The sequence below is a fragment of the Drosophila ananassae genome, chromosome 2R (assembly GCF_017639315.1).
Source record: "Drosophila ananassae strain 14024-0371.13 chromosome 2R, ASM1763931v2, whole genome shotgun sequence".
Taxonomy (NCBI): domain Eukaryota; kingdom Metazoa; phylum Arthropoda; class Insecta; order Diptera; family Drosophilidae; genus Drosophila; species Drosophila ananassae.
Window position 1 is genome coordinate 10,036,028 of NC_057928.1, and position 25,902 is coordinate 10,061,929.

The window sequence follows — 25,902 nt, forward strand, 5'->3', positions numbered from 1 at the left end:
GTTCGATTTGAAAGCCCAGCCAGGAATGGCGAGGAGCGGCAAGGCAACATCATTCAATTCAATTGCCGAAATTCACACGCACGAACAGTGCTGAAAATTAGTCAGTGGACATGTCTGGCTGGCGTACATATATCCTACGGATTTCTACGGATGTAGATGGCCATCGACGGTTGACCCAACATTTATTTGATTTGGCCAACATATGAATGTTGCCAGTCCGCCTGTCGTTGATGTTGATTGAGTGAATTTTATTTGATTTCGTCGTCGCTTCTACTCTATGAGCAAATATTTTCCTTCAACTGCAAATATTGTTGTAGCTAAATAAGTTAATTAATTGGAATTATAAGTGATGTGGGAGTCTATCAATCAAGAAATAAAATAACGACTTCTTAGTCGACAAATTTAGGCTGATAAAAACCCAATCCCCATTAATTAATGTAGTTTATTAGATAGTTTTAATTAAGGTTTAAGTCTCAATCAATCTTGTTGTTCATTGATGGGTTTGAATGAGCACATTCCTAATTTAAATCCAATAAAAATAAAACTCTCATTCAGGCTAGTTCGCAATTAGGTTTATGAGGTCCTAAACGTCTTGAGTAATTTCGGGTAATACTTTCCCACATGGATGGTCAATCGATAAGGCTATAGATTGGTCGAAAAGCACTATTTTCCTGGAATAAACTATGATAAGAATCAACTTTAAAATCGATGACATCCTACATAAATGAATGAATGGAAGGTTTGTTTTCAAAATATGTAATAATATTAAAAAAACCCAAAAGATTTCTTTCTTAAATCCATGTTGTTGACACTCGTAATTACGTGTCTGAATTAGCGAACCAAGATTACTTTAAATACCATTTTCTCAAGTGGCTACCAAAAGCACTTAGCCATATCGTCAGCATTGATTGCGTTTGTATTGAATTCTTAACTGGCTGATATTTATGGCCAACTTTGTAATCACTGACCGTAAAATGCGCTATCTAGCGATAAGATGGTCGTATAAAAAGGCTCTTCAAGGGTGCCACATTCGGCAATACGTGCTTAGAATCGTCGCGATGTGGAGCTACCGGAGCTCGATTTGTATCCTGGCGCTGCTGATCGCCGGGGAAGTGTCGGCTCGCTTGCCAAGGATCCTGCCACAAGCCCTGGTCGAGGGCGAGGAGGGTGTTGTTGTGCGCGGAGACTGTGAATTCAAAGTGAACGGTGATCTCAATGACCCGGTGCCGCTTTTTTCGCGACACGATGCCTATGAAATCATAGTGCCCGATCCAACGGATACCGTGCGTTTGGTGAATGGCGAACTACTGGATATGTTCTGTCCGGTAGTGGGATTCGCAGCTCCCTTTGCTAACCGCTCACAAGTGACGGCCCAGTGCCTTCAGAACAAGTACTTCCTGGTGGACGGTCTTATCTATCCGTTTGCGAACTTCACCTGCGCCAATTGGCCAACATTCAACGCCCTGCGGACGGGCAGGGACTGCAATGGCGGCACCGATCTCGTCCAGGTGGGATTCGAGGTGGAGGACGGAGGCTTCCTACAGAGCTACGAACTTTGCCACGACGCCGATGCGGAAGCCACTCGATACGTGCACCACGTGCTGTACCCATCTAGCTACGACTATCAGCATGGAGTGTTCAGGCCCAACTTCATCGAACTGGACTTTTATGGGGGCAGGGATGTGAACACCAAGTACACCCAAGTTCAGCAGAATATCACCATTAGCGAGATACTTGGCATGGATGCCTCGCCCTACTTCAACTTCACCGAAGACCGCATCCTGGCCCGAGGCCACATGATTGCCAAAACGGATCAGATCTTTGCGGCCCCCCAAAGATCCACCTTCCTCTTCATAAACGTGGCTCCCCAGTGGCAGACCTTCAATGGCGGAAACTGGGAGAGCGTGGAAACCAGTGTGCGAAAATTCGTAGCCGATCGGAATATAACCACCGATTGTTATACGGGAACCTGGGGAGTGTCTACATTACCGGATGTGAATGGCACCGAAAGAGAGCTGTATCTGGATTTTGATGAGAACAATAATGGCTTGATTCCAGTGCCCAAAATATACTTCCGTGTGGTGATCGACAGGGCCAGCCTGGAAGGCATTGTGATTATTGGGGTGAACAACCCTTACGCCACTCTCGAGGAAATCAAGAAGGACTATGTCCTATGCGAAGATATTGGCCATCAACTGAGCTGGTTGACCTGGGACAAGGAAAATCTAGGTCTAGGCTACAGCTATGCCTGTACGGTCGAGGATTTCACTGAAGTTGTTAAGGACTTGCCTCTGGAAGATCTGAAAACGAACGGTGTTCTTGGACTGGATGAGCCTTCGAGTACAACAACTTCAGAAGAACCTAGTTCAACCACTACTTCTAGCTCTACAACCACAGAAACCTCTACTTCTACCACAGAAGAATCTACAACAGAATTAAGTTCAACTTCTGAACCAAGTACAGAAACATCGTCAACGACTGTCACAACCACCGAAGAACCATCTTCCACATCGACGACTGTTACATCCACCGAAGAACCGTCTTCCACTTCCACGACTGTCACATCGACAGAAGAACCGTCTTCTACTTCCACGACTGTCACATCCACCGAAGAACCTTCTTCCACTTCCACGACTGCCCCATCCACAACTACAACAACTACTGAAACTACTCCAACCCCCTCATCTTCCACATCAGAGCCATCGCCCACTACTGTGAGTCCCCCTGTGACCACATCGCAGCCCATAAATAATCCCTGCAGGTTCAGCATAAATGGAGGTCTCAAAGATCCTGCCCCACTGTTGACACCTCAAGGAGCCCTTAGCTGGCTGCTGCCCGATGAAAGTGGCGTCTACACCGTGGAAGAGGGGTCTTCCATCGATTTGCACTGCACTGGAGCTCTGGTCAGTCCTTTCAACAGATTCACGGCATTGACTGCTCGCTGTGTCGGCGATCAACTCTACGAGGCTGAAGGTCAGACGGTCAGTATTCGAGGATTTGTCTGCCAGAGCTGGCCCACCTACGAGGCTAGGAGGACCGGAGAGTCCTGCGAAGGTGGCACTGCTCTAGTTCAAATAGGATTCGATGTATCTGCTGGTCTCCTGACCCAAATCGAGATCTGCTACGATCAGGATGAGCAGATTTCTCGATATGCTCGCTACGAACTAACCCCGGTCAATGTGGCCTACCAGAGGGGCGTGGCTCAGCCAGGATACCTCAGAGGTGACTTCTACACCGGCAAGGATGTCAATGTTCTCTACAGTCAGTCCAATCAGCTGGAGGCATTTAGTGCTGCCCTGGGCTTGGATGCCAGTCAGTACTTTGACACCGTTCAGGATCTCTACTTGACGAGAGGTCAGCTGGCCGGTCGCAATGATTTCATTCACAGCTCCGCCCAGAGGGCCACCCACTTCTATGTGAACGCAGTTCCCCAGTGGAGGAGCGCCAACATTGGCAACTGGCTGGCCGTGGAGACCAGTCTGCGTCAGTTCGTGGCGGATGAGTCGCTGAATGTGAGCGTCTACTCCGGCAGCTGGGACGTTGCCACTTTGCCGAATTCCCAGGGCGTGCAGACGCCCCTCTACTTGAATGTGGAATCCCAACAACTGCCCGTTCCCAGAATCCTCTACAAGGTGGTTGTCGATCAGGAGAGTCGCAAAGGAGTGGTCCTGGTTGTGGCCAACAATCCGCACGTCAGCCTGGCCGAGATCTTGGAGGATTACGTGATCTGTGAGGATATCGGGGCACAGATTACGTGGGTGGATTGGGATAAGACGGACATACTGCAAGGATATTCCTATGCTTGTGCCGTGGATGATTTCATTAAAGTGGTTAAGGACTTGCCTCTGGATCAGCTGGAGACGAGTGGAGTGTTGGGAGTGGACGCAACAGCCGTGGAAAATGAAGTGTGCAGCTTTCGAGTAAATGGAGACCTCAAGGATCCAGCTCCCTTGTTTGTGGTTCGAAGTGAACTGGGTCATGCGCGCTACTTGGAGCCTGATCACGAAGGACTCGTTCAACTAAGCCACGGAGAGGCCTTGGAGCTTCATTGCATCAAATCCTTTACGGGACAATTCAGTGGCTACACTTTTGTGAATGCCACCTGCTGGCAACAGCAGAGTTTCCTTGCCCTAGGCAGTCTCTACCAGCTGCAGGACTTTGTCTGCTCCTCCTGGCCAACTTACACGGCCCGGCGGTCTAATCGACCCTGCAACGGGGGCACTGACCTCCTAGAGGTGGGCTTCCAGCTGTCCACCGATGCCTCCTCCTTCGATGACTTCCTGCAGACCTACGACGTGTGTCACGATGAGCTCAGTGAGGTGACCCGCTATGTCCATCATGTCCTTTACCCAGGAAGTGCCCAATACCAGCGATCAGTCTCAAGGCCGACCTTCATACCCGGAGACTTTTATGGCGGCAAGGATGTGAATAAGTTGTACACGCAGGTCCAGCAGAATATCACAGTCACCGAGATCCTGGGCATGGATGCCTCACCCTACTTCAACATCAGTTCCAATGTCTACCTGGCTCGCGGACACATGTCCGCCAAAACAGACTTCGTATTCGGGGCCGCCCAGCAGGCCACCTTCTTCTTCGTGAACGTGGCCCCTCAATGGCAGACCTTCAATGGCGGAAACTGGGAGAGGATCGAAGATAGTGTAAGAAACTTTGTGGCAGATGAGAACCTCACGGTGGACTGCTACACGGGCACCTGGGGTGTGTCCACTCTGGCGGATGGGAATGGTATCCAGAAGGAGCTCTACCTTGACTTCGATGAGAACAATAATGGCCTAATACCAGTGCCCAAGTTGTACTTCCGGGTGGTAGTGGATCGGGCTTCCCAGAAGGGCATCGTCCTCATTGGTGTTAACAATCCCCACGCGGACTTGGAGCAGATCAAACAGGAGTACATCCTTTGCCCGGATATAGGAGAGCAGATTTCTTGGATCAGTTGGACCAAGGACGACCTTAAGAAGGGCTACTCGTATGCCTGTACCGTGGAGGACTTTACTGCGGTGGTAAAGGACTTGCCGTTGGAAGACCTTAAGGTGACGGGTGTCCTTGGAGTCTAGTCTTAAAACAACGAATTTCTTAATTTAAAACCAATAAAAACATTACACAATTGCTGTGTGGCTTAAATATAGTTGTTATGGGCCATAAAAGTCAGAAATCACGTTTCGTTTTTGTTCTTTTTTTGGGTTTTTATTGCATGTTGGACATATTGATAAGAGAGAGCTTATCAAACGCCAGGCGTTATCGTTTATGGCCGGCACACAGCAATTTATTTGCCGGGACATCGGACTATTTGCTCACGTGCCGCACGTTTTCCAGTGAATTCCTTTGTCGGGGTCGTGGATTTCCCCTCTCGGTCTAATTTCAATGGCCCAAATGGCCCGAATCCCTTGGCCCAAATCGAGGTCCCACTGGCAGTGACTTTCACATTATTTATCGGCAACGCCACGGCCTTACCTTGTATTACTTCTGCGGTTTCTTTTGTTTATCTTATCGCACTGCAATCGTCCCAAAGCGTATAAAGCATACGCCCAGTTGGTTGGATGATTATAATGGACTTTTTAGCGGGTAAAAAAAAGTTAAATAATAAATTAAAAATATAGAATACGGCACGCACGATTTGTTTTGTGTTCAATAATCTCTGATAGTTGAGAACTGATTAAAAAATCAATTCTGAATGTCAGTTGATAGATCAGATACCCACTTATCTATGAACCTTGAACTTTACAAAGTTCAGAGTTCGTTGAATGAATCACTTTTATGCCATTAACCCACAACAGAGTAGTTTTTAGGTTCACTGTGAAGATTAATAGGCCATGACATTTAATTAGATAAATAGAATTAAACTGTTTGTGTTGATACTTTAGCTGAAAACAATTAAAATATCTTTTCAAGCATAAAATTATATTATGGTATAAATTCACATGAACTTCATAGAAAAAGCTTAGTTGATTTTTAAACTCTCCAAATATTAAACAAAAAAATGAAAACTATTTTTGGATTAATCCTGATTCTAATCACAACATTATCTTCACAAGGACATCAACGTAAGGATTGGAAAAGGATTACGGTTTATTTTTTATTAATTGTAACTTTAAACAAAAATAGAATTTGGCAAAGATTGTGGTGATATATCCTGTGAACCAGGCCAAAAATGTGTCATTTCTCAAATACCCTGCAATAATCCGGAAGACAAAATGGACCTTCATTGTGGAAAATATCCGGAGTGCAGAGCAGGTTTGTGGTATTTTTATAAAAAAATTATATTACACCACTCATATCCATTAAAATCAAACTGATCCCTTTCAGATCAGCCTAGCAGGGATTTCACCATCGACACCACACTGACCATCGCCAACACCCGCAGTAGCATCATCATACCCAGCACCAGCACCACCCAAAATCGAAGCCCCAAGGATACGGACTTTGAGCTGCTGACCGATTTCAGCAATCCAAATCCTTCGGCCACCCATGCCGGACAACGTCAAACCAATGTCCTGGTCATTGTGCAGGACGGCTCACAACAGCCCCAGCAGCCAAATCCTTGGCTCAATCCGGGCCAGAGTTCACCCTGCCAAGTCAGTCCTTTGTATCCTTATGCCTGCAATTATCCCAGCTATGGCCTCAATCCCGGAATGGGATTACCGACCTATCCGCAGGCTCGAGCAGCAAATAGGCCACAATTGGTTCCGCCCACCCCTCCCTGCTACTACAATTGTTATCCTGCCAGAGCAGGAGCCAGTTCTTATCCTCAATATGGTTATCCTTTGGCTAGATCAGCAAATCCTGCATCTATGAATAATAATTATTTAATGTATTTGACCCTAGCTGGTTAGACATTTGTTGTTAGATTTATAGAAGAATATTTAAGAGATTTAAAATAGTATAATACATTTTGATAAACTTTTAAAACATTGCACTTTAATGTGTTTTTAAATTTTTTACCCAAAAAACAAAATTTATATAGTAGTTTTTTTTCTCTTTTTACTCACCAGTTTTGCACCGAACCAGGCGTTCACCTCAGATGCCATATCAGCCAGTGGGGATGCCAGTTCCTCTGCCGCCACCTGTTTATCCTGCTCCAGGATACATGGCAGGGCCGCAACCACGTCAAGCTATGCCACAATATGCGGTTCAAGCCCGACCACAATTATATTTTTCCATGGGAATGGGATATCCTTCGTATATGAACTACAATGGTCGCTCCTTTTCCAGTCCATCGACTTCCTTTTACAGTCCTTTTGTCCCGAACTATAGTACCTATAATTACAATATAAATTTACCCTTTTCTGGTGGATCCTCATAGATCATTTACACTTTATTTTTGTAACAAATTAGTGTATAGAATTTATCTTAATTATTTTCCATTTATTGCACATTGATTTTGGAGGCAGATCTGGAAATTGATTCAGAAGGTGGCCATCGGTCTCAAAATAGATCGACTCGACAAATTCCAATGGGTCCCATGCCGATGCCAATGCCCGGTCCTATGCCGATGATGGGAAGAGTTCCAGGTCCGATGCCCATGAATCCTGCAGTTCCGGGTCGAGCCTATTACCCGCCGTATATGGGGCCAATGTCCCCAATGGTTCCTATGGCTCCAATGGCTCCTATGTCTCCAATGATGCCGATGATGCCACAAGCTGGTCCAGGTATTCCCATTTCAACTGGAGGTATGAGTGGTACGAGCATCATTGTAGAGCCTTTAGTGATTCTGCCCATGGGTTTAGGAGCTGGAACAAGTTCTTATCAATATTATGGGTCTAATGGCGCCTATCCATCCTACAACAATAATTATAATAATAATTACAATCCTTACAACACATACACTACGGCAAGGCCCTACTATGATTATAATAACTACAATAATAATAATAACAACTATAACAATTACAATAATAATACCAGTAGTAATAGCAACTACAATGATTACAATTCATAAGGTTATGAATATAATGTATCTGAAAATAAATAAATATAAATATTCTGGGTTGTGACTTTTGTGAAGAGCTTTGATCGGCAATGAATGATTATACAACTCAGGTATATCATCATATTTGTACATATATCTTTTAATAATCATCTTGCAAAAAATGACAAAATATAATTAGCCTTGAGTGAAATCACTCAGACTAAAAGTACATAAATATAAACTGTTTACAAAGAAAGAATATAATCTCGTAAAATACAAAGAATAAGAAGTTTTTCCCAACAAAAAGTCAAGATAAATTATATAGATACATAATTATTTAAGAGCGACAAAATGTCAATAATATTATCGCTGCTGGGTCTTCGCTGAGAATCCAAGACAAAGTCAACAAACAAACCAATGGGGCGGAGAGAAGACAGACAGCGTGTCGCTGGCGAGAGACAGAGAGCCATTCTCCAACTGGCACTGGGAACTGAGAATAAAAAACACCTGTTCGCCAATCAAGCGGTTCAGTCAGCGGTTAGACGGCAAAAACACCGCCACGTTTCGCATTTAAATTAATGATGGAATCACAGCAAGCTCGGGTGGTTGCCCTTCTCGTGGCAATCACACTTCTCGGAGAGATTCGAGCCCGCGAGGCCATCTCTTCCACACCCGATGTGGGTCAAATTATCAAAGATCTCCACGGACTGCAGTTCGATGGGGAAACGATCCGGACAGGTGAGTTGAATTGGATATTGTCCAAAATTTATAAGAGAGGAGAGCACACTTTCACTGAAACTCTAGCTTAACGTAAAGTATCTCAGAAATGTGTATCTTTGCGGAGAATTTAATAGATTTCGTAGCAACAGGTGGTCGTGTGGTTTCATATTTAAGGAGAGAATAGTTCATATTACTTAGATACTTTAGTGATTAAGAGTATATACAATGTTATTTAAAATACAACAAAGAATATTTTGTATTCCCTTATTAAACTTTTATTAAGGTGCATCCTGCAAAGTGGACGTTCAAAAGGACCTGCCACGTCCCAATCAAGTGCAACCCCTGTACCTGCATCCGGGCACGGATCTCTACTGGCTGCCCAATTCGAAGGGGCAGTTGGAAATACCCCGCGGTGACAGCATCGAACTGTACTGCAGCGAGTCCTTCGAAACCGTGCCGCCAGGACGGGTGCTAGGACGCTCGATACGGGTGCAGTGTCTGCAGGAGACAACCTTTGGCTGGTTGGGTGAGCCCATCAAGTTCAGTGATTTTGTTTGCTCTAAGTCGATACCGTACATCGTGGAACGAGTGGACAAGCCATGCGGAGAAGCATCCTCCGCCTCTATGTACCGTGTGGGCTATGCCACCGGAGATGGGAGATTTGTGGAGACCATGCAACTGTGCCACGACCCCCTGACCCTGCGCACCCACTACGCCCACCATCATCTGGTTCCGGCGAATGTCCACCACCAGAAGAACGTGAAGCGCCTCAGTTTCAGCCCCGCCGGCCAGTTCGAGGGCTACGACATGGCCAGAATCTACACTCACCGGTACCAGGAGCAGCTGCTGGCCGGGGCGGGTCTGCTGGACGTCAAAGACGGGTACTTTCTGGCCCGTGGCCACCTGGCGGCCAAGGCGGACTTGATCTATGCCAGCCAGCAGAGGAGCAGCTTCAACTACGTCAACGTGGCGCCTCAATGGCAAAGTTTCAACGGCGGCCAGTGGGCTACGCTAGAGGACTCCACGCGCCGCTTTGTGGCCAACTCCGGCATCTCGGCCACCGTGTATACGGGCACCCATGGGGTGTTGCAGGTGGGCAATCGTACCCTTCACCTGGCAACCGATGCCAACAACAACGGTGTCCTCGCCGTGCCCCTGCTCTTCTATCGTGTTCTCATTGACAACGCAAATCCTGGTCGCGGCATCGCCCTCGTGGGTGTCAATAATCCCCGGGCCACCCTCGACCAGATCCAGGACTCCTATATCATTTGCGATCCAGTTGAGGAGCGGGTCAAATGGCTACACTGGCTGCGAAAAGGCAACGCCAAGGGTAACCTGAGAAAGGGTTATCTCTATGCCTGTTCCGTGGCGGACTTTGCAAGGGTTGTCACTCACCTGCCACGCCCCCTTTTGGATGTGGAGGAACTGCTCGCCTAGATGCGGGGGCGGTGCGGTGGTTAAGTTTACGGATTAGGTTTAAGTGAGTTCAATAAAGACTGAGTGTTGTGGATCAGAAGTGGGGTATCTGCAGGGCTTTCCGGTCACTCAATGCAAAGTTTCAAAATCATTTTTCAAATATCAATATCAAGGTTGGAAGACAACGAAGTATCTGGTAGATACTATCTAAATTTTCCCGGAATTTGCTTAAAGACATGTCTTTTGATAAAAAAAGTCAACTGTTTTTCGATTAAGTTAAAAAAGCAAGTACAAAAATCAAGCTAAGATAAAATAATTATTGAAACAAATATTAAATAATAAAACATAAAATATTAATTTAAAATGTAAATAAAGTCTTCAATTATTAAAATAAAATTTAATATCATTTCTTGATCTATTCCCTCCTCAAAACTGAACCACTTCTCTTGACTTTTTGATTAACATTTTAATAATCCTTTTTTCTATTGATTTGTAATCTAAATAAAAATTCCCTTGATTTCATAAATCAAACATGTTAATTTTCATGCTTTGAGCTGTGAGGACAATGGTTAAGGACCCATTCCCCATAAAATTCAACCGAGTTGTGTCCCCGTTCTCGTGTGTGTTTCAGATTATTAACGCTCGTGTGAGCTTCACGCCATCAAAATCAAATGGGACATCGTGTGTGGTCATGTCCGGAGGGCGGGGTTACTTCCACATCCTTCCACTCCTTTATTCACATTGGAATACGGTATACGGAAAAGTCGGAGTACCCTCGTTATGCCTTTGCCTTGTTGGCGGCGAAGGAAAATCGCTGGAAGAAACGAGGATATCAAATACGGCTCGGCTGCATTACCTTCACATACCAACCACACACACACATATAGAAAACGCAATTTGTTCCACAACATTGATTTAATCCTTTTTCTTCTGGGCCAAGCCACACAAAAAGGCTGTCGTGAAGAATTTTCTTAAATTTTCCGCTGGGTTTTTCATGCCGTTTCCCGCTCGTTTTCCGTTTTTCCCGTCGCCCAAGGAGCGTCAACGTCCTTGGCATTATCATGAATATTTGCCTTCGCCTCCATTCAGTGCGTTCGATACATTTCCATTTGCTGATTTGAAGCTCCTTGCTGCTCCTTTTCGCTTTTCCAGCTCTTCCTTTTTTTTTGTACCCCGATTTTCCGTTTTCCGCTCGCTTAGGTCAGGTTGGTTGAGCTTCTTTTTTCGCTTCTTTATGGAAGGATTTTGGAAAGGGGCAAGTTCCAATTATGTTTTTATGCTAGGTTGTGCGGTAAGCAATATTTGTTCAAGTATCCTTTACGGATTTTGGCCAGTAATAATAAAATGGGGCCTGCAATGAAAAGAAATATGTATCAGAATTTATTTTAATTTAAATCATCAGTTCCTGGAAGTTAAAAAAGCCTTTTCTTTTGATGCATTTTCCCTCCAACACATAAAATTAAAATGTAATTTTCGAACCAGAAAATTTCAATTTAAATGAATAAACAAAGCCATTTTGGGCCAACTTACCATACATTCTCTTCCAATTGAATGCCCGCTTCTAGCTGAAAAACATTTGTAACAATTGTATCCCGCTTTAGGATACGAAATGAAGTGCAGCACAAAGTCTAAAGTCCAGACGACTCTTCTTTAGTGGCAATAACATTTCCCTTAAAATTGAGAGCCAAAATAAAAAAGTAACAGAAAATAAAAGGCGAAAAAAACAACAAATTGCTTGGTTGTTGTCTGTTTTCTTTTGCTGACTTGATGAAAGTTTATCTGCTGCGAGCTGCGGGCCAAAAAGGAGCAAGGACCAAAGTTGAGATACAAGGATACAACAGGCCAACAACACGAAAAAAAAGTCGAATAATTGAACGCACTTCACGCAGATGTTGTCGCTTGGTGCTGAGCTTGGGCCAGAAGGATGTGTTGTGTCCTGGTGCCTCCTGCGGAAATTATAATTTATATTTGGGCTTTTTCCCCGACCTCCGTGTACATTTTTTTTAATATCGCCACCTCTCGTGCTCCGGTCTTCTTTTTTATTTTGATTAAAATGCATATTAAATATTTGGCAAGCAAACAAACAAATATAAAAAACACAGAAATGTATCAAATAAAATATAAAAAAAAAACAATACACATAAAAAATATAATATAAATAATTTCCGGCTACCGTCTGAATTTATTTCCCGCTGTGGGTCTTGCTTCCTTCCGTCCGTACGATAAACTATATGTGTACCAACCCATATCCCTACATAATACACATTCATATATATATTGAGCTACGATCTGACCCGAACTTGCTGAAAATCCTTCGCTGAGTATGCAAGGACATATAAAAATACACAAACAATGAAAACTCTTCCTCGTTTTTGGGTTTATTTACATGGGTGTGAGATGGGGGAGGAATAGGACCAACAGGAAGCAGTAAATGTTTTGATTTATATTGGAAATTGAGGATTCTGTGACCGACCCTATTTTATTACCAATTTTTGGGTCTCATATCTTTAATCGATATCTCTTGAGGCAGTCCGGGGGCAATTTATTTATGTCCGATTAAAACCAAAATCATTATCATCTTTCTTAAATTCAATATTTTTAAGACACTTTAAGGGACATGCTGGACCTGTAGTGTTTTGTATCCTCAATTTGAGCAACAATCTTTTATCCTTGCATTAAAAAGCGAAACAAGAGGAAAAGTGCATAAAATACGTGCACACAATTCAAATGAAATAAGAGGAAAATATGAAAATTGGAGAATGCCGGAATGTAGAATACAGAATAAAGAATGTTGGGTGAAAAAAATGTGGCAAGAAAAGGGAAAAGCCGGAGAGGAAATTCCGTTTCATTTTACTGGAAATTACTGTGGGGAATGGGTGGCCGGCGGGCAACGGCCAACCCAACGGCAAGACAAGACGACGTTGACATCCAATATCCTTATTGTTGGGCAGCGGAATTTATGGCTAACAAAGTCGTTAAGTAGGCTAAAGTGTGTGGCAGAAACTACTCAAACTGCAACTGGATGTGCAACTGCATCTGACTGCAGATGAGTGCCGAGTAAATGGCCGAGTCAGGGTCGAGCAACTTGAGGCTAATGAGGTCATCAAGTAGGGTCTAGTTCGCCTTGTTCGTGGTTACGAAATTGATTTTTGAGTACAGGTGGTAGTCTGATTGAGGCACTTGATTAATGGTCCCTGTAACCTGTCCCCATCACAGCCAGTTTTGGTTCCCATTCCTTTTCTGATTACAGGTAAGCTTCAAGTAAAGTGATTTGCTTCCTCTCCTTAGAATATTCTAAAATTTCAGGCCAAAGGTGGCTCAGCTCTTGCTGGAAATTCCATTATGCCCTTGTTTATGATTTGACTTTAAAAAGGGGGAGGGAACGCCAGGGGTTCGGGATCAGGAACAGGAACCGGAAAAGGAAGAGGTTAAGAATGGGTTAAGGAAGGCGAAGGGGATGTGCAAATAAATTGGTTTCTGCCATAAAGGCATATAAAACCATTTATGGGAAGAGGTGACGGTGTGTCTGAGAGCAGAGAGTGTGCCTGAATTTGAATATGTATGTGCGAGTATTTATGGGGAGGTACTACCATCTAAAAACATTTCATAACCCTGCCCATAAAAAGCAACGATAATTGGGCGCCTAACTTGCTGTCGTCGCCAGGTAAGATCAAAGGATTCAGCCATTGTCCTCAACGACTTGGAACCACGTGAAAATTTATGAATTTTTGTACATTATGATTCAAATTAAATAAAGGTATTGCAATGAAATTAAAATAACTTTTATACAAATTTAAAACACAAGAATTTAAATACGAATTTCTTAGACTTTCAAAACATTTTTTTTTTCTTAGTTTAAATGACACGAAAATACGAGGGACTCTGGGAGAAAAATGATTGTGGGCAATCAAATGGGATGAGAACAGGCCCATAAAAACAGCATAAAACCGAGCATGCTAAAATATGTAACAAGCCGCAGAACAGCAACTACGAGCCAAATGGGTTAACACTCAGTTCTTCCACCTTGCCCGAGTGGCGTTCGACGGGTGCAGTGCTTTTTATCATCTTTTTGGCCCGCCGTCTTGGCCACAATTGGCATGTCGGTGTGCGGTTGCAGGCTGCATCCTGAGTTCTGCACTCCACATCCTGGAAATCCTGCCTGGACTGGTGCCGTGTGGGCCGCAAAAAGGCGGTGAAAAGATTACCACAAGCGAGCAAGCTCACGAGTTCACAAGCAGGTAAGACGAAGCCAAAAAGGTAACAACTGGCGCTGGTGCTGTGGTGGCTTGAAAATGACTTTGCCATGCAAACCAAATTGTTATCATTCAGTTTTATTGTGGTGCTCCAGAAAGTAGATAACTTTTTCGGTTTGAAAGTTTAGTGTAATTTGCATTTGAATCAGCAGAGTGTCGTCGAAGTTTCCCTTTCTCGAAATTGAAGCTTTGAATTTAAAGAATATATCTAAATCAAGGTATGTTTTTGATGATTTAAAAATATTTCCCTTTGAATTCCTAAGAATATCCCAATGATTACTCAAATATCTGTAATTGATTTGTTTGTTTCTTTCAGATTGAATGAACCCGGAAATGCCTATCTTTGGGCCCGGTCAGGAATTTAAAAGGCGGCCCGAAATGATTTACACTTTACAGTTCAATGAACTGACCACTTTTCCGGCGCTGTAAGCCACATAAGCTACATAGGTGACGAAATCCAGACAAAAGCATTTCCCAGAGACACTTCAAGTGTAAATTTGATGGCCTCGAGCCGTCTGATATGTACAAGTGCAATCAAAGATAAATCGCCAAGCAACAATACGACAAAATACATTAAATATATATAGGCCAGGAGGCCACATGTAGCCAAACAATACATAAACCTACAGGATGGGGTGTGAGTGTGTGATTTTATCGCTTTCGTTACTGGAAATCAATTGAATCGAAGGGCGCTCACAAAGGAGAAACGAATGGATACGTTTGGCAGGCCAATCACCGAGTACGGATATGGGAAGTGAGAGCTTTGGTAGCAAACAAACGCCCGCCCGGCTACAATGGCGGTCATTAGGGCGCTTTAAGTTGGCAAGTAGCGGGAAAAGTCGGACTCCCCACCAGTCCGACCAGTGGCTGCCCTAGCTGACAAATTGCTGGCCAGACAACGACAAGGACTTCGATTTCTGATGCCGTCACCAAATCCAGCCGACTTTAAGTCTCAATGAACACCGAAATGAAATAAAAAACAAACTCCCCAACACCCAAAAAAACATAAAATCGAAAATGTATTTCAATCTATTGGGCCCAGTCCGTAGGTGGCCGAGAAAGGTGGCCAGAAAAACAGAGATTTATGGGCCCGTTCTTGTTAAATACTCTGTCAAACAAAAAGGTTTTAACTGATGGAAGGGAAATTGATACTTTTGGTGATGGGTTCGAAAAGCAACAGTTGAATAAATCACGGTGGAATAAACTGCCCCTATAAGCTTTATTTTTTTAAACGGGGGATGGTATTTATGAAGGGTTTCTCTTTCAATTTTAGTTTCGGGAATTGCTCTGCAAATATCTCATAAATTACCTTGATAAAAAAGAAAAGATTTTGTTTACACATAATGAGATTTAAGAACTCTACTTTGAAATAATCTATTTCATGTACCAGTTGTCGGGGAGCTGCCTCTTGCCACTTGCTAACTTGGATTCTCACGGCTAAAGTGTATGTGACAAGAATATAAATTCATATTACAACAACTGTGCGGACAAATATAGCCAGAGCCACGCCCACACTCGGCAAGGGGTGGGCGGAAGTATAACGAGCTTCCACTGCCACACCTCCACACCCGTATACCACCATACCCCGCGTCTCTGTGCCCGAGAATGGGACTCTAATGTGACATTTATAAGTGGCGGGCGACGGATGGGCGACGTTGCATGTGCCACACACTGACGAGCTACAAGCTACGAGCTACGAAAATTACAAAGTGCATTTTTCATCATTCTCTCAGAAGGGCGAACAACTTGCACAACTATTTTTGAGATACTCATATCATGTTCCTGCTTTGGAACTTGAGTATGCGAAATTTGCGACATACTCTTGAAGTTCTGTGAGGCTGCAGGCTTTTGTCGGGACTTTTCTGAAGGATGAAGGATCTGCTGCAAAGCAGATTCTCAAGTTGATTAGATGGAAGTGAGGTGGCATACTATTCCCTTTCCTGATGTTACCTACTTTATGATTTTAATTACAAATAAATGCTGCAATAAAGTGGCAAGTAGGTCAAACCTTTCAAGCTACTACCCACTATCGCATTATTTAAAATTGTGTTTTTTCGTTTTATTTATATTTAAACAGATTGAAAGTATTGATACATGGCATCAATGTGATCACATGAAAATAAAGCATCTAACGAATTTTGGTTTCTCGTTTCTTGCAACACATCATTAATGGTTTCGGCTAAATGTGCCACCCGGTTTGGTTCTATTGTACTTAAATTTATTCTCCCAGATTTTGGAATGTATATATGTTTGCGTTTTAGTTCTTGAATGTGAGGGCGTGACAGTCCCGAGTACATATAATGTCCTTTCTGAGCCTTCAAGTTTCTCCAATGCCCGGGGGTTTTCAGTTCGATAAGTTTGTCGGTCAGTTGTAACCGAATCTTTTGAATTCTCTTGTGCATTTCCAATAGATTTTCCGACCTAGAATTTTGATACTCTTAGAGACAAGAGATAAAGTTTAATAGAATCTTACCAATTGTTGCGCATTTCCCTGCAGTTGAGTACTTTAGCTACAATTCGACTGGACGAGACGGCTGAGCTATCGACATTCTTCTCTGATATTAGTTCTTCAAAGTTTTGTTTAGTTTTGTTGTAATGCTCGGCATTCGCAAGCACAATCATTAGCTGTCCAATGGTATCATCTGTGGGTTAGAAATATAATTTGGAAATCCTTGAGATTTTAATACAACCCACTGTAGAGTCCGAAATTCTTGTCAAATGATTGGGCGCACAGGAAGTCCACGCCTGTCTCCGCAAAATGGCGGACTGGCCAGGCGTCTTGGTTGACGTCGCCGCTGGCCAATCCGGCTGCCTCCAGATGGATCACCGGAAGCATCTTCTTGCACTTGACAATGTGCCCGATCAGCTGCCACTCGTCGACAGAGGGATCCGTTCCGGTGGGATTGTGGGCGCAGCCGTCCAGGATGACAACTGCTCCCTCCGGGGCCGCCATCAGATCGGCCACCAGTCCGTAGATGTTCAGTTGTCCCTTAACGTCGCTGTAGTACTGGTAGCTCTGACAGTTGAATCCAGCTCTTCGAAATATGTTCCAGTATTCAGCATTACAAGGGCGCGCTAGGAGACAGACCTCCAGATTCAGTTTGCGGCGAAGAAATTTTGCAGCCAGCACCAGAGCCTCGTGGCTGCTCTTCGTCTGGATACCAATTACCCGATTCTGAACCTCGGCTGGCGAACTCTTGCCCAAGACCATCTCGGTAGTTGCCTGCAAGAATTCGAGATTTCCGAGTGGCGGGAGCGGTTCACGTGACAGGGAATCATCACAACAGAGGATTATCTCCGCCCTTCGAATCGTTGAAAAGACATTCGGTCGCCCCAGCTCGTTTCGGAAGATATCCGGGGCAAGGTTAAGCTTCTCTGTGGATCCATCTAGCCGGTATTCTTGTTCCAGGATCTCTGACTCGGAGGGCTGGACGGCCTTCAGACAAGCGAAAGGCGCGAACTTCGTACTACTGCGGCTGGAAAATTGGCTAAAAGTCAGGGGCAAAAGAGTTTGGCCGAGACCTAAGATCACACTCATCGTCGATGACAAAAGACTAAAAAAGACGAGAATTTCGAATTTTGAGCACAAATATTAGGTACGTGTAAGGGGAAAAGGGCTACTAAGGCATCTTAATGTTTTTTATAAAAAACAAGAAAGGATGGAAGTTGTCAAAGATACAGCTTTCGGTAGAGCCATATTATTTCTCCATGCATGAAGATCTGGGGATCTTAAGAAAAAATCTAAAGAATATTTTGTTCTTGGATTTTGATGCAGAATTGAGGGGAATCTATCTACAAATCGTTTAAGGTATTCCGCTCAAGAATCGGATGGAAATTGGCCAAGATATAGCCATCGCTGGGGGCCATATTGTCCCTCCATGCATCTTTCAGAACTTCGAAGGGGGTCTAAAATGTGACAAAAAATCTAAAAAATTTGTCGTTCTTGGATTTTGATGCAGAATTGAGGAGAATCTATCTACAAATCGTTTAAGGTATTACATTTAAGAATCGAATGGAAATTGGCCAAGATATAGCCATCGCTGGGGGCCATATTGTCCTTCCATGCATTTTCCAGATCTTAGAAGGGGATCCCCCACAAAAAGTGACAAAAAATCTAAAAAATATTTCGTCTTTGGATTTTGATGCAGAATTAAGGAGAATCTATCTACAAATCGTTTAAGGTATTCCGCTCAAGAATCGGATGGAAATTGGCCAAGATATAGGCATCGCTGGGGCATTACTGATTACTAATCAGTGATCAGCCGAAATTGAAACAATTTTGGTCTCTCTTCTAAATATAGGTTTAACTTTTATTATAATACATTATTTCAAATTATTTCTAATCTAAATCCATTGAGATCTTCGTTAACTTAACAACAAGAATAGATCAATCATTATTGAAGGTATTCCACTTGATTAGTTCTCTCCCGATTGGAAATGGATAATATAAATTATTGCAAGCCTCTTGAGTAATATCTTGCTTGTTAATATAATTTGGAACTTCCAATTTCAATATGGGATGCAGTGTTTCAGCTCCTTTCTCCTTTTTTATTAAGACTATGGCTTCTTGAAAAAAGTTAGGCTGGACTTTTCCTGCCGCCAATCGAAGAAGCTTCAGATTTTTGCAGCTTGCAATGATTTTCAGAAGGCTATTGGTTACGTCCACGGCACAGGACATCCACACGCAAAGCTCCTCCAGATTGACAAGATCGGCTATTAGCTCCAAGGACTCGGTGGTAAAGAAAAAGCACTTCAGGTGGGTCAAACTCCGGATTCGGGGTAGCTGACTGGCTTCTGAGAGAGTGAGACTTCCTCCGTCAATGGAGAGATGGGTCAGCTGCGAATGTGTGGCCAGATCGGAGAGAAGCGGCTCAAAGGAGCCACTCCTGCGGATACCAAAGTGGTAGAGTTCTCGGAGCCTGGGAAGTCTGGCCAGTGGCTTGTAGGTCGAGGCTTCTGCTGTCATGCCAAACTTGAGAACTTCTAGTTCCTTACAGTGTGGCACAATGTCTCCTATGCTCCCCTGGACACATGAGTATCCGAGATGCAGAACCTTGAGGTTGGTGTTGTACTTGCAGCACTTGACCAAAGTTGCAACAGGGACTTTGGGAACTAAAAGGGTCAGGCTTTCTAGGTATTGGAGTTGTGACAAGTGGTTCAGAACACAATCTGTTGGATCAAATGAAAATTAAATATTTTTAAATGATAAATAAAAGCCACGTATATGTATGATGAAATTATTATATGATAAGGTGTACGAAATTCTTACCATCTCTTGCTACGATCTGCAGACTTTTCAGGTCCGACAGTTGTCTGATGGGATCTAGAATTTGGTAAAACAATCTTTTGATCGGTGTGACAAGATCTTTCAGTTGTTTTATCGATAAATGCTCCAACCGAACCATTCCCGCCAAAGAATGGCACAGGATTTGAAAACTGTTTTTCGGTGCTATGAAACCATAGTTTCTAAAATATTTGTTCGTATCGAAATGATCCAGATCGATGGTTAGGGATTTCACCATTTTGCAACAGATGCAGAACTGTATTAGCTCCTGACGTGGACTTGCCGCAATTAGGGTGTATTCACTGTACTTGCTTCCGTACTTATCGACAAAAACATTTCGAAATCTTTGGGATACTTGCGCGAGACTAATCCGATCTTCGGTGGGTAAAAAATCAAAAATATAATAGAGACTGTCGTCGCAGAGATCTATAAGATTTTTGCTACTCATTTTGCTACGGCGACCGAATCTAAACTGAACCAAAATTGCAACGGAATTGAATGTTATGAGTAACTTTATATTATTATTCTTCAGATAAGATACGTAGTCGTAGGTTATTGGTCGGCAAACCAGTTCATCGAGTAGTCGTGGGAACTGACCTATCACAATGCTGTTTTTTAAGCAGCTTAAAGCTACAAGAAAAAGCTCTGCGGGGAGGTTCTAGTCTCGAATCTGTAAAATAGTATTTTAAAAAAGAATTTTGCTAAAAATTCTTAAAATATTTCACTGTTAAATTTTTATTCAAAAAAAGTACTAATATATCAAAGCGGTAACAATTCCCTCCTCGAAGGTACATCCACTTCACAGTGAGCCATCTTATCAGTTAAAGATGTTCAGTCTGAAGAATATGTATCTTCCTGCAGGGAGGACAGTTGATGATTCGTTACTTGTTGGCCGAAATGAGTGTCTGCTTGCTTCTAGCTTTCTCTGTCCAGGTAGAAGATCTTGTAAATGACATCAAACGGTGGCGGCACATGCCGGATGCTCAAATTTTTAACCGTTCGGCCGTGGACGACACATTCCCGACTGGGTTCCAGATTTTTAGGCTTGGTTTCCAGATTGTGTTTGTGCTTGTGTGCCAGTTGGAATCGCACCCGTTTCCTTTGATCGAGAGGATCCATTGCAACATCAACTGGATGTGGTAGTTCCGCCGGGCAATTGACCTGGTTGTCCTTACTGCTGCCCTCGGCAGGAACTTCATTTGGGACAAGGCCAATGGTTTTCTCCGATGACATGTCGATGGTGACTTTTTCCAAGGTAACACCATCCTCTCTTAAAATGGGCGCAAACAATTGTGGCTCCAGACCCGGATGCTCCACAAGGACCACTCTTTGGCCCATCAGCAGCTTTAATGAAAATTTGGACGCACTGCCCTGACCGCAGTGCATTTTACCCTCGATTTTAATTCGGATTCAGTTCGATAAAACATGAAATTTTCAACACACTTTTCAGGTTTTGATGCTAGATTCTAGGCCGGGCTAGGTTTTATGTCTTTCGACTGGTTAGCCGGTATATCGTTTTACCACCTCAGCGCTTTCCAGCAGACTGCTGATCTCCGGCTCCGGCGTACTTGGGCTGGTAGCGGCGTTTTCTACGCGTCTTGACCTGCTTCTCCGATTCATGAGTATTTGTATCCGTACTGTTATTGTGGAAAAAAAATTGACTAGGATTGAAGAACAATTGATCCCTTTTCGACAAATGGTCTTGATGCGGATAGTTTGGGGGCAGGGCCTGGGGTTGGTTCAGTGCCCCATTTGGCGTGAGTTGTGGTCGGGACTTGAGGCGGGAGCACTGGATTAGTTCATTGGCGGTAACGCGTTTCATGGCAATGAATTGGCCAGAAAGATATGGCAGAAATATTTCCGATTCGTGACCACTAGACTCCACGAGGACCACTTTTTCGTTGGATATTAACTTGAGGGTAAATTGAAGGGGTCTCGCATGATCGCTACCTTCTCCACCACCACCTCCGCCTCCGCTGGCTCCAGAGTAGGTAGAACTTCCACGTCCGCCTCCGGGCGGAGGACTCTCACCCATAGGAGCCAAGCCCGCCGTTGCCGTAGTTAGCCTGGGACGTTGATTAGGATGACTAGCGATAGGATGGCTGGACGGCAGCTGCCCCTGGTTGGGGACATCCTCGCCAGCATCGTATCTGGCATTAGGCCTTCGGTTGCGGATGATGTTCCTCAGAGCGAAGCGCTCATTGTACAATTGGGGCAGAAAAATCTCCGTCTCGTGGCCTATCGCCTGTACAAGAACGACGTTATTGTCCGACAGTAGCTGAATACGAAAATTTGTCATATTGTCCTCAAAAATGTGTGGCAAGCATATGGATTATCGGAAATTTCCAAATCACTGTCCTGATTTTTCTTTGCAGTGTGTGTTTTAAAAGTGTTTTTATTCATTCTTTGTTTTTTTGGCTTTCAATTGATGGATCACTCCAGGAAGGTGTATTTCCGTTCTGGCAATAACGAAAGTGTTCGTTCTCATTTATTACTCATTTTTTTGACTCATGGCTTATGAGTCATGGGTTTTCAGTACTGCAGAGTTTACACTGATATGAAAAAATAATTTAAAAAATGTTTAATAGTTTTTATTTTGACAATGATATTTTTATTTGTTTTATAATATTATTATTTAACCAAAAATATGTACACATGTATTGTTTGGTCATTGAGATTTTTCAATGACTTTTATCCAAAATAATAACAAAATAGTTATTTGTTTCACACGTTATAAAAATGTCTTTTTATTTTTGCATATGAAATGGAGACAGAAAGCTCCGATTTATGATGCGTATGCACTGAGATAAAGAGTACAAGTAGACCCGCCTTTTAGCATAGGGCGGGCGAAAGCTCGTTAACTTAATGACAACAATAAAATAAAGCCGAGCGGCCGAGAAGAGTCGGCTTGCGACTAACAAAAGATATAAGAAAAATGATTATATGCTAAGCTATAATTATTACATATATATATATTTTACATTTATATTAAATTTATGCAGTGGCTGTTGCCTGACCCGACATACTCCCCCCAGTTGAGGCTTGTCCTTCAACTTCATCCTTAAGGGGCAATAGGCAAAGCTTGGTCACTGCGCGCTTGGTAGTTCCAGAAGCGGTTCTAAGCACCGCCACTCGAGGCACTCCATCCTGACCAGGAACTAGATCCAGTATTCTAGCCAACGGCCACTTCATGGGGGGTAGGTTCTCGTCCTTGACTAGCACCACATCGTTAATCGCCAAGGCAGGGCCGGAAGCGCGCCATTTGGAGCGCTGCTGAAGAAGGCTTAAATACTCCTCCTTCCATCGGGACCAGAAAGACTGCTGCAGGAAAGACACACGCTGCCAGCTGTCCAGACGGTTATAATTCAGCTTTGTGACATCAGGCTCGATAAAACTGACTGACGGACCACCAGTTAAAAAGTGGGATGGCGTTAGAACATCAAGGTCTGCAGGATCCTCTGAAAGAGACAATAAAGGCCGTGAGTTTATGACAGCACCAATGTGACAAACCAGAGTTCGCAGCTCGTCAAATCCAAGAACTGAGGATCCAACAGCCCGGTAAAAATGATGCTTTGCAGTTTTGACAGCCGCTTCCCAGAGTCCACCAAAATGCGGAGATCGAGGAGGAATAAAATGCCACTCGATGGACTCAATCGCGCAAAACTCCAGAAGCGCTCGTTGATGCTCATCGCTTATAAAGAGTTGGAGCAGCTCCTTTAGCTCGTTTTTAGCTCCAACAAAATTTGTCGCATTGTCAGACCAAATGTGATGAGGCTTTCGGCGAGTGCATATAAACCGTTTTAAAGCATGTAAAAACGCAGATGTGGATAGATCCTTTACAAGCTCTAAGTGCACGGCTTTAGTAGCAAAGCAAATAAAAACACTCACGTAACATTTTACGGGAGCTTTATTGCGAACCTCTGGCTTATAGTAAAATGGGCCGCAAAAATCCACACCAGTCACTCCGAAAACCTGGCAACCGCTGACTCTTTGCTCCGGGAGATCAGCCATAATGTGCTCCAGCAACCGAGGTTTGGTGCGGAAGCATCGGATACACTTGTGCAATGCCTTCGTCACCGTTTTTCTCCCCCCGATCGGCCAGTATTGAGATCGAATAATAGCCAGCAGAGCACGAGGCCCAGTGTGTAGATTACGCTCATGGAAATCAACAATTATAGCCCGAGTAACTGGATGGCTTCTAGGCAATATAATTGGATGGCGACTATCAAAATCCAAGGTGGAATTTCTTAAACGACCGTCCACACGTAACAGGCCAAACTTGTCTAAAAAGGGAGAGGATGTGGCGAGTATGCTGGCTGACGAAATTTCCTTCCCATCCTGTAGCGCCTTTATGTCATCCCAAAAATACACACGCTGCACCAAACGCAATAGTAGGTGGGTTCCAGCCTTAATGTCGCTAGCATCAACACCCTTGTGACGGACTCGCTGTGAGAACTTGTGCACATAAGCGAACACGCGCTGCAGTGCTGGAAAAGAGTTGGCGTACTTGGAACCAGCTGTCACGTCAACGTACGGGGATTTGATTAGCAGAACCCTTGCCCTTAGCTCCAGAGAGGATTTTTCAGGTAGCACCGCTGCTGGCCACTGGTCTTGAAGTCCAAGAAGAAACGCAGGACCATGGGACCACAGGTTGTCAGTAACTAACTCCTTGGGAAGAGCACCACGCGAGAGGATGTCTGCCGGGTTCAAAGACGTAGGAACATAACGCCATTCCATCGTTCTGGTCAATTCCTGGATTGTTGAAACTCGATTGGCGACGAAAACATTAAAACGAGCGGGCTCCTCCCGAATCCAGGACAGCGCCACAGCAGAATCGCACCAGCAGAAATACCTCCCGTCGTAGACCTTCAACTGAGCTACTTCCGACATAAGCCGAGCTAGCAACTCTGCTCCAGATAACTCCAGTTTTGGTACCGTAATTGTTTTTAGAGGAGCGACTCGGGACTTTGAGCAGAGTAAATGACTTTCTGACCTGGTACCCTTGGATACGACATAAATGCAAGCCCCATAAGCCTCAATGCTGGCGTCACAAAATCCATGAATCTCCACTTCAGACTGTGATGATAGTGACCATCTAGGGAATTCAGCACGCTGCGCCATGGCGAAGCTGGAGCAAATCATGTCCCAATCGGAGTGAAGAGCTTGAGGTAGACTTTCATCCCAGGACAACTTCTCACGGCATAGCTTCTGAAGAAAGATCTTCGCCTTCGTAATGACAGGTCCAACAAGCCCTATCGGATCATAAAGCCGGGCGATTGAGGAGAGGATAATGCGCCTAGTGGGCTTCGATGGTGACTGGAGTCCTTCAAACGAAAATAGCAAGCGATCAGTAGAAGGATCCCAAGCTAGGCCAAGAGTCTTCGTAAAGTTGCTGCCATCATCAAACCTTAGGAACGACTCTCGATCCTCTTCCGGTACGTCAGAGAGCACTTCAGAAACATTGGAGCACCACTTTCTCAACCGAAATTGGCCCTTGGCGAGGATCCCCGATGTTTGCTGCATTATGTTGGTAGCCTCCTCTATTGAGTCACCTCCGGAAATTAGATCATCAACATAAAAATCGCGACGCAGAATTTCGGCACCCTTTGGAAACATAGACTGCTCATCCTGTGCCAACTGATGCATTGCCCGAATTGATAAAAATGAGGCCGGCTTTGTCCCATAAGTGACCGTATCCAGCTTAAAAACCTGCAACTCATCCTGGGTGGAATTCCGCCAAAGAATGCACTGCAGATAGCTGTCTTCGGGGAAAACTCTAACGCATCGGTACATTTTGCAAATATCTCCTGTAATGGCCACTCGATGACAACGAAACCTTAGAAGAATGTGCAGCAGCTTTGGTTGGATAACTGGACCAGACATCAAAACGTCATTCAATGAATACCCAGACGTAGTGGCAGCTGAACCATCAAAAACAACCCTGAGCTTGGTTGTTGAGCTGTCCTCCTTCAAAACGCAGTGATGTGGCAGGAAATACTGTCTGGCAGATCGTGCGCTAGGCGGTACTGGAGACATATGCCCCAAATCTAAATACTCCTTTATGAACGCAGCATACTGATCCTTTAATTGAGGCTGACGGCAAAGCTTCCTTTCGAGGGAGAGAAATCGCCGTACGGCTTGTGAGTACGACTCACCTAGCAACTCAGAGCTGACCTTCAACGGCAGCTTCACCGAGTAGGCGCCTGACTCGAGGCGAGCAGAATTCTGCACGAAATGCGTCTCGCAATCCAATTCCTCTTTCGTCCACTTCACAATGGGCTCGGAGCAGTCTTCGATTTCCCAAA

The 25,902-nt window shown here is 44.1% G+C and overlaps 7 protein-coding genes across 8 annotated transcripts; 4 read left to right on the plus strand and 3 right to left on the minus strand.

The window, feature by feature from the left end:
- Positions 1 to 1,016: 1,016 nt before the first annotated feature.
- Positions 1,017 to 5,139, plus strand: LOC6506384. Its single transcript, XM_001957940.4, has one exon. The coding sequence runs from the start codon at positions 1,059 to 1,061 to the stop codon at positions 5,070 to 5,072; it is 4,014 nt and encodes a 1,337-aa protein (XP_001957976.1). The 5' UTR covers positions 1,017 to 1,058; the 3' UTR covers positions 5,073 to 5,139.
- Positions 5,140 to 5,277: 138 nt separating this feature from the next.
- LOC6506385 lies at positions 5,278 to 7,384 on the plus strand. Of its 2 annotated transcripts, none has more exons than XM_032454075.2 (3): positions 5,278 to 6,059; positions 6,121 to 6,249; positions 7,008 to 7,384. In XM_032454075.2, exons 1-3 carry the CDS (start codon positions 5,996 to 5,998, stop codon positions 7,316 to 7,318), a joined length of 504 nt encoding a protein of 167 aa, XP_032309966.1. In that variant the 5' UTR covers positions 5,278 to 5,995; the 3' UTR covers positions 7,319 to 7,384. The 2 variants fall into 2 exon arrangements, with proteins under 2 accessions (XP_032309966.1, XP_001957975.1); XM_001957939.4 differs by lacking the exon at positions 7,008 to 7,384 and adding an exon at positions 6,322 to 6,920.
- On the plus strand, positions 7,382 to 8,204 carry LOC26514924 (myb-like protein M; the record flags this gene model as incomplete). Its single annotated transcript, XM_032453588.2, has 1 exon — positions 7,382 to 8,204. A coding segment is annotated over one exon (573 nt), but the record flags the coding sequence as incomplete, so codon positions are not given.
- A 221-nt stretch (positions 8,205 to 8,425) lies between these two features.
- On the plus strand, positions 8,426 to 10,424 carry LOC6506386. The gene is made up of 2 exons (XM_001957937.4): positions 8,426 to 8,662; positions 8,928 to 10,424. Exons 1-2 carry the CDS (start codon positions 8,503 to 8,505, stop codon positions 10,079 to 10,081), a joined length of 1,314 nt encoding a protein of 437 aa, XP_001957973.2. The 5' UTR covers positions 8,426 to 8,502; the 3' UTR covers positions 10,082 to 10,424.
- Positions 10,425 to 16,357: 5,933 nt separating this feature from the next.
- Positions 16,358 to 17,944, minus strand: LOC6493546 (aspartate aminotransferase, cytoplasmic isozyme 1). The gene is made up of 3 exons (XM_001957936.4): positions 17,008 to 17,944; positions 16,787 to 16,955; positions 16,358 to 16,734 (listed from the first exon to the last, which is right to left on the minus strand). Exons 1-3 carry the CDS (start codon positions 17,849 to 17,851, stop codon positions 16,383 to 16,385), a joined length of 1,365 nt encoding a protein of 454 aa, XP_001957972.2. The 5' UTR covers positions 17,852 to 17,944; the 3' UTR covers positions 16,358 to 16,382.
- Positions 17,945 to 18,596: 652 nt separating this feature from the next.
- Positions 18,597 to 20,075, minus strand: LOC26514014. The gene is made up of 2 exons (XM_014910077.3): positions 19,583 to 20,075; positions 18,597 to 19,482 (listed from the first exon to the last, which is right to left on the minus strand). The coding sequence occupies exons 1-2, from the start codon at positions 20,043 to 20,045 to the stop codon at positions 18,701 to 18,703; spliced, it is 1,245 nt and encodes a 414-aa protein (XP_014765563.1). The 5' UTR covers positions 20,046 to 20,075; the 3' UTR covers positions 18,597 to 18,700.
- Positions 20,076 to 20,308: 233 nt separating this feature from the next.
- Positions 20,309 to 22,047, minus strand: LOC6493544. The gene has a single exon (XM_001957934.3). It carries the CDS (start codon positions 21,894 to 21,896, stop codon positions 21,123 to 21,125), a length of 774 nt encoding a protein of 257 aa, XP_001957970.1. The 5' UTR covers positions 21,897 to 22,047; the 3' UTR covers positions 20,309 to 21,122.
- Positions 22,048 to 25,902: the final 3,855 nt, after the last annotated feature.

Coding starts and splice junctions, on each gene's coding strand:
- LOC6506384 (XM_001957940.4), top strand. CDS start 1,059: ATGTGGAGCTACCGGAGCTCGATTTGTATCCTGGCGCTGCTGATCGCC.
- LOC6506385 (XM_001957939.4), top strand. CDS start 5,996: ATGAAAACTATTTTTGGATTAATCCTGATTCTAATCACAACATTATCT. Junction 6,060..6,120: donor ATCTTCACAAGGACATCAAC/GTAAGGATTGGA, acceptor AAACAAAAATAG/AATTTGGCAAAGATTGTGGT. Junction 6,250..6,321: donor ATATCCGGAGTGCAGAGCAG/GTTTGTGGTATT, acceptor GATCCCTTTCAG/ATCAGCCTAGCAGGGATTTC.
- LOC6506386 (XM_001957937.4), top strand. CDS start 8,503: ATGATGGAATCACAGCAAGCTCGGGTGGTTGCCCTTCTCGTGGCAATC. Junction 8,663..8,927: donor TGGGGAAACGATCCGGACAG/GTGAGTTGAATT, acceptor ACTTTTATTAAG/GTGCATCCTGCAAAGTGGAC.
- LOC6493546 (XM_001957936.4), bottom strand. CDS start 17,851: ATGAGTGTGATCTTAGGTCTCGGCCAAACTCTTTTGCCCCTGACTTTT. Junction 16,956..17,007: donor CAAGAATTTCGGACTCTACA/GTGGGTTGTATT, acceptor TCTAACCCACAG/ATGATACCATTGGACAGCTA. Junction 16,735..16,786: donor AGGGAAATGCGCAACAATTG/GTAAGATTCTAT, acceptor TCAAAATTCTAG/GTCGGAAAATCTATTGGAAA.
- LOC26514014 (XM_014910077.3), bottom strand. CDS start 20,045: ATGAGTAGCAAAAATCTTATAGATCTCTGCGACGACAGTCTCTATTAT. Junction 19,483..19,582: donor GCAGATCGTAGCAAGAGATG/GTAAGAATTTCG, acceptor TTGATCCAACAG/ATTGTGTTCTGAACCACTTG.
- LOC6493544 (XM_001957934.3), bottom strand. CDS start 21,896: ATGACAAATTTTCGTATTCAGCTACTGTCGGACAATAACGTCGTTCTT.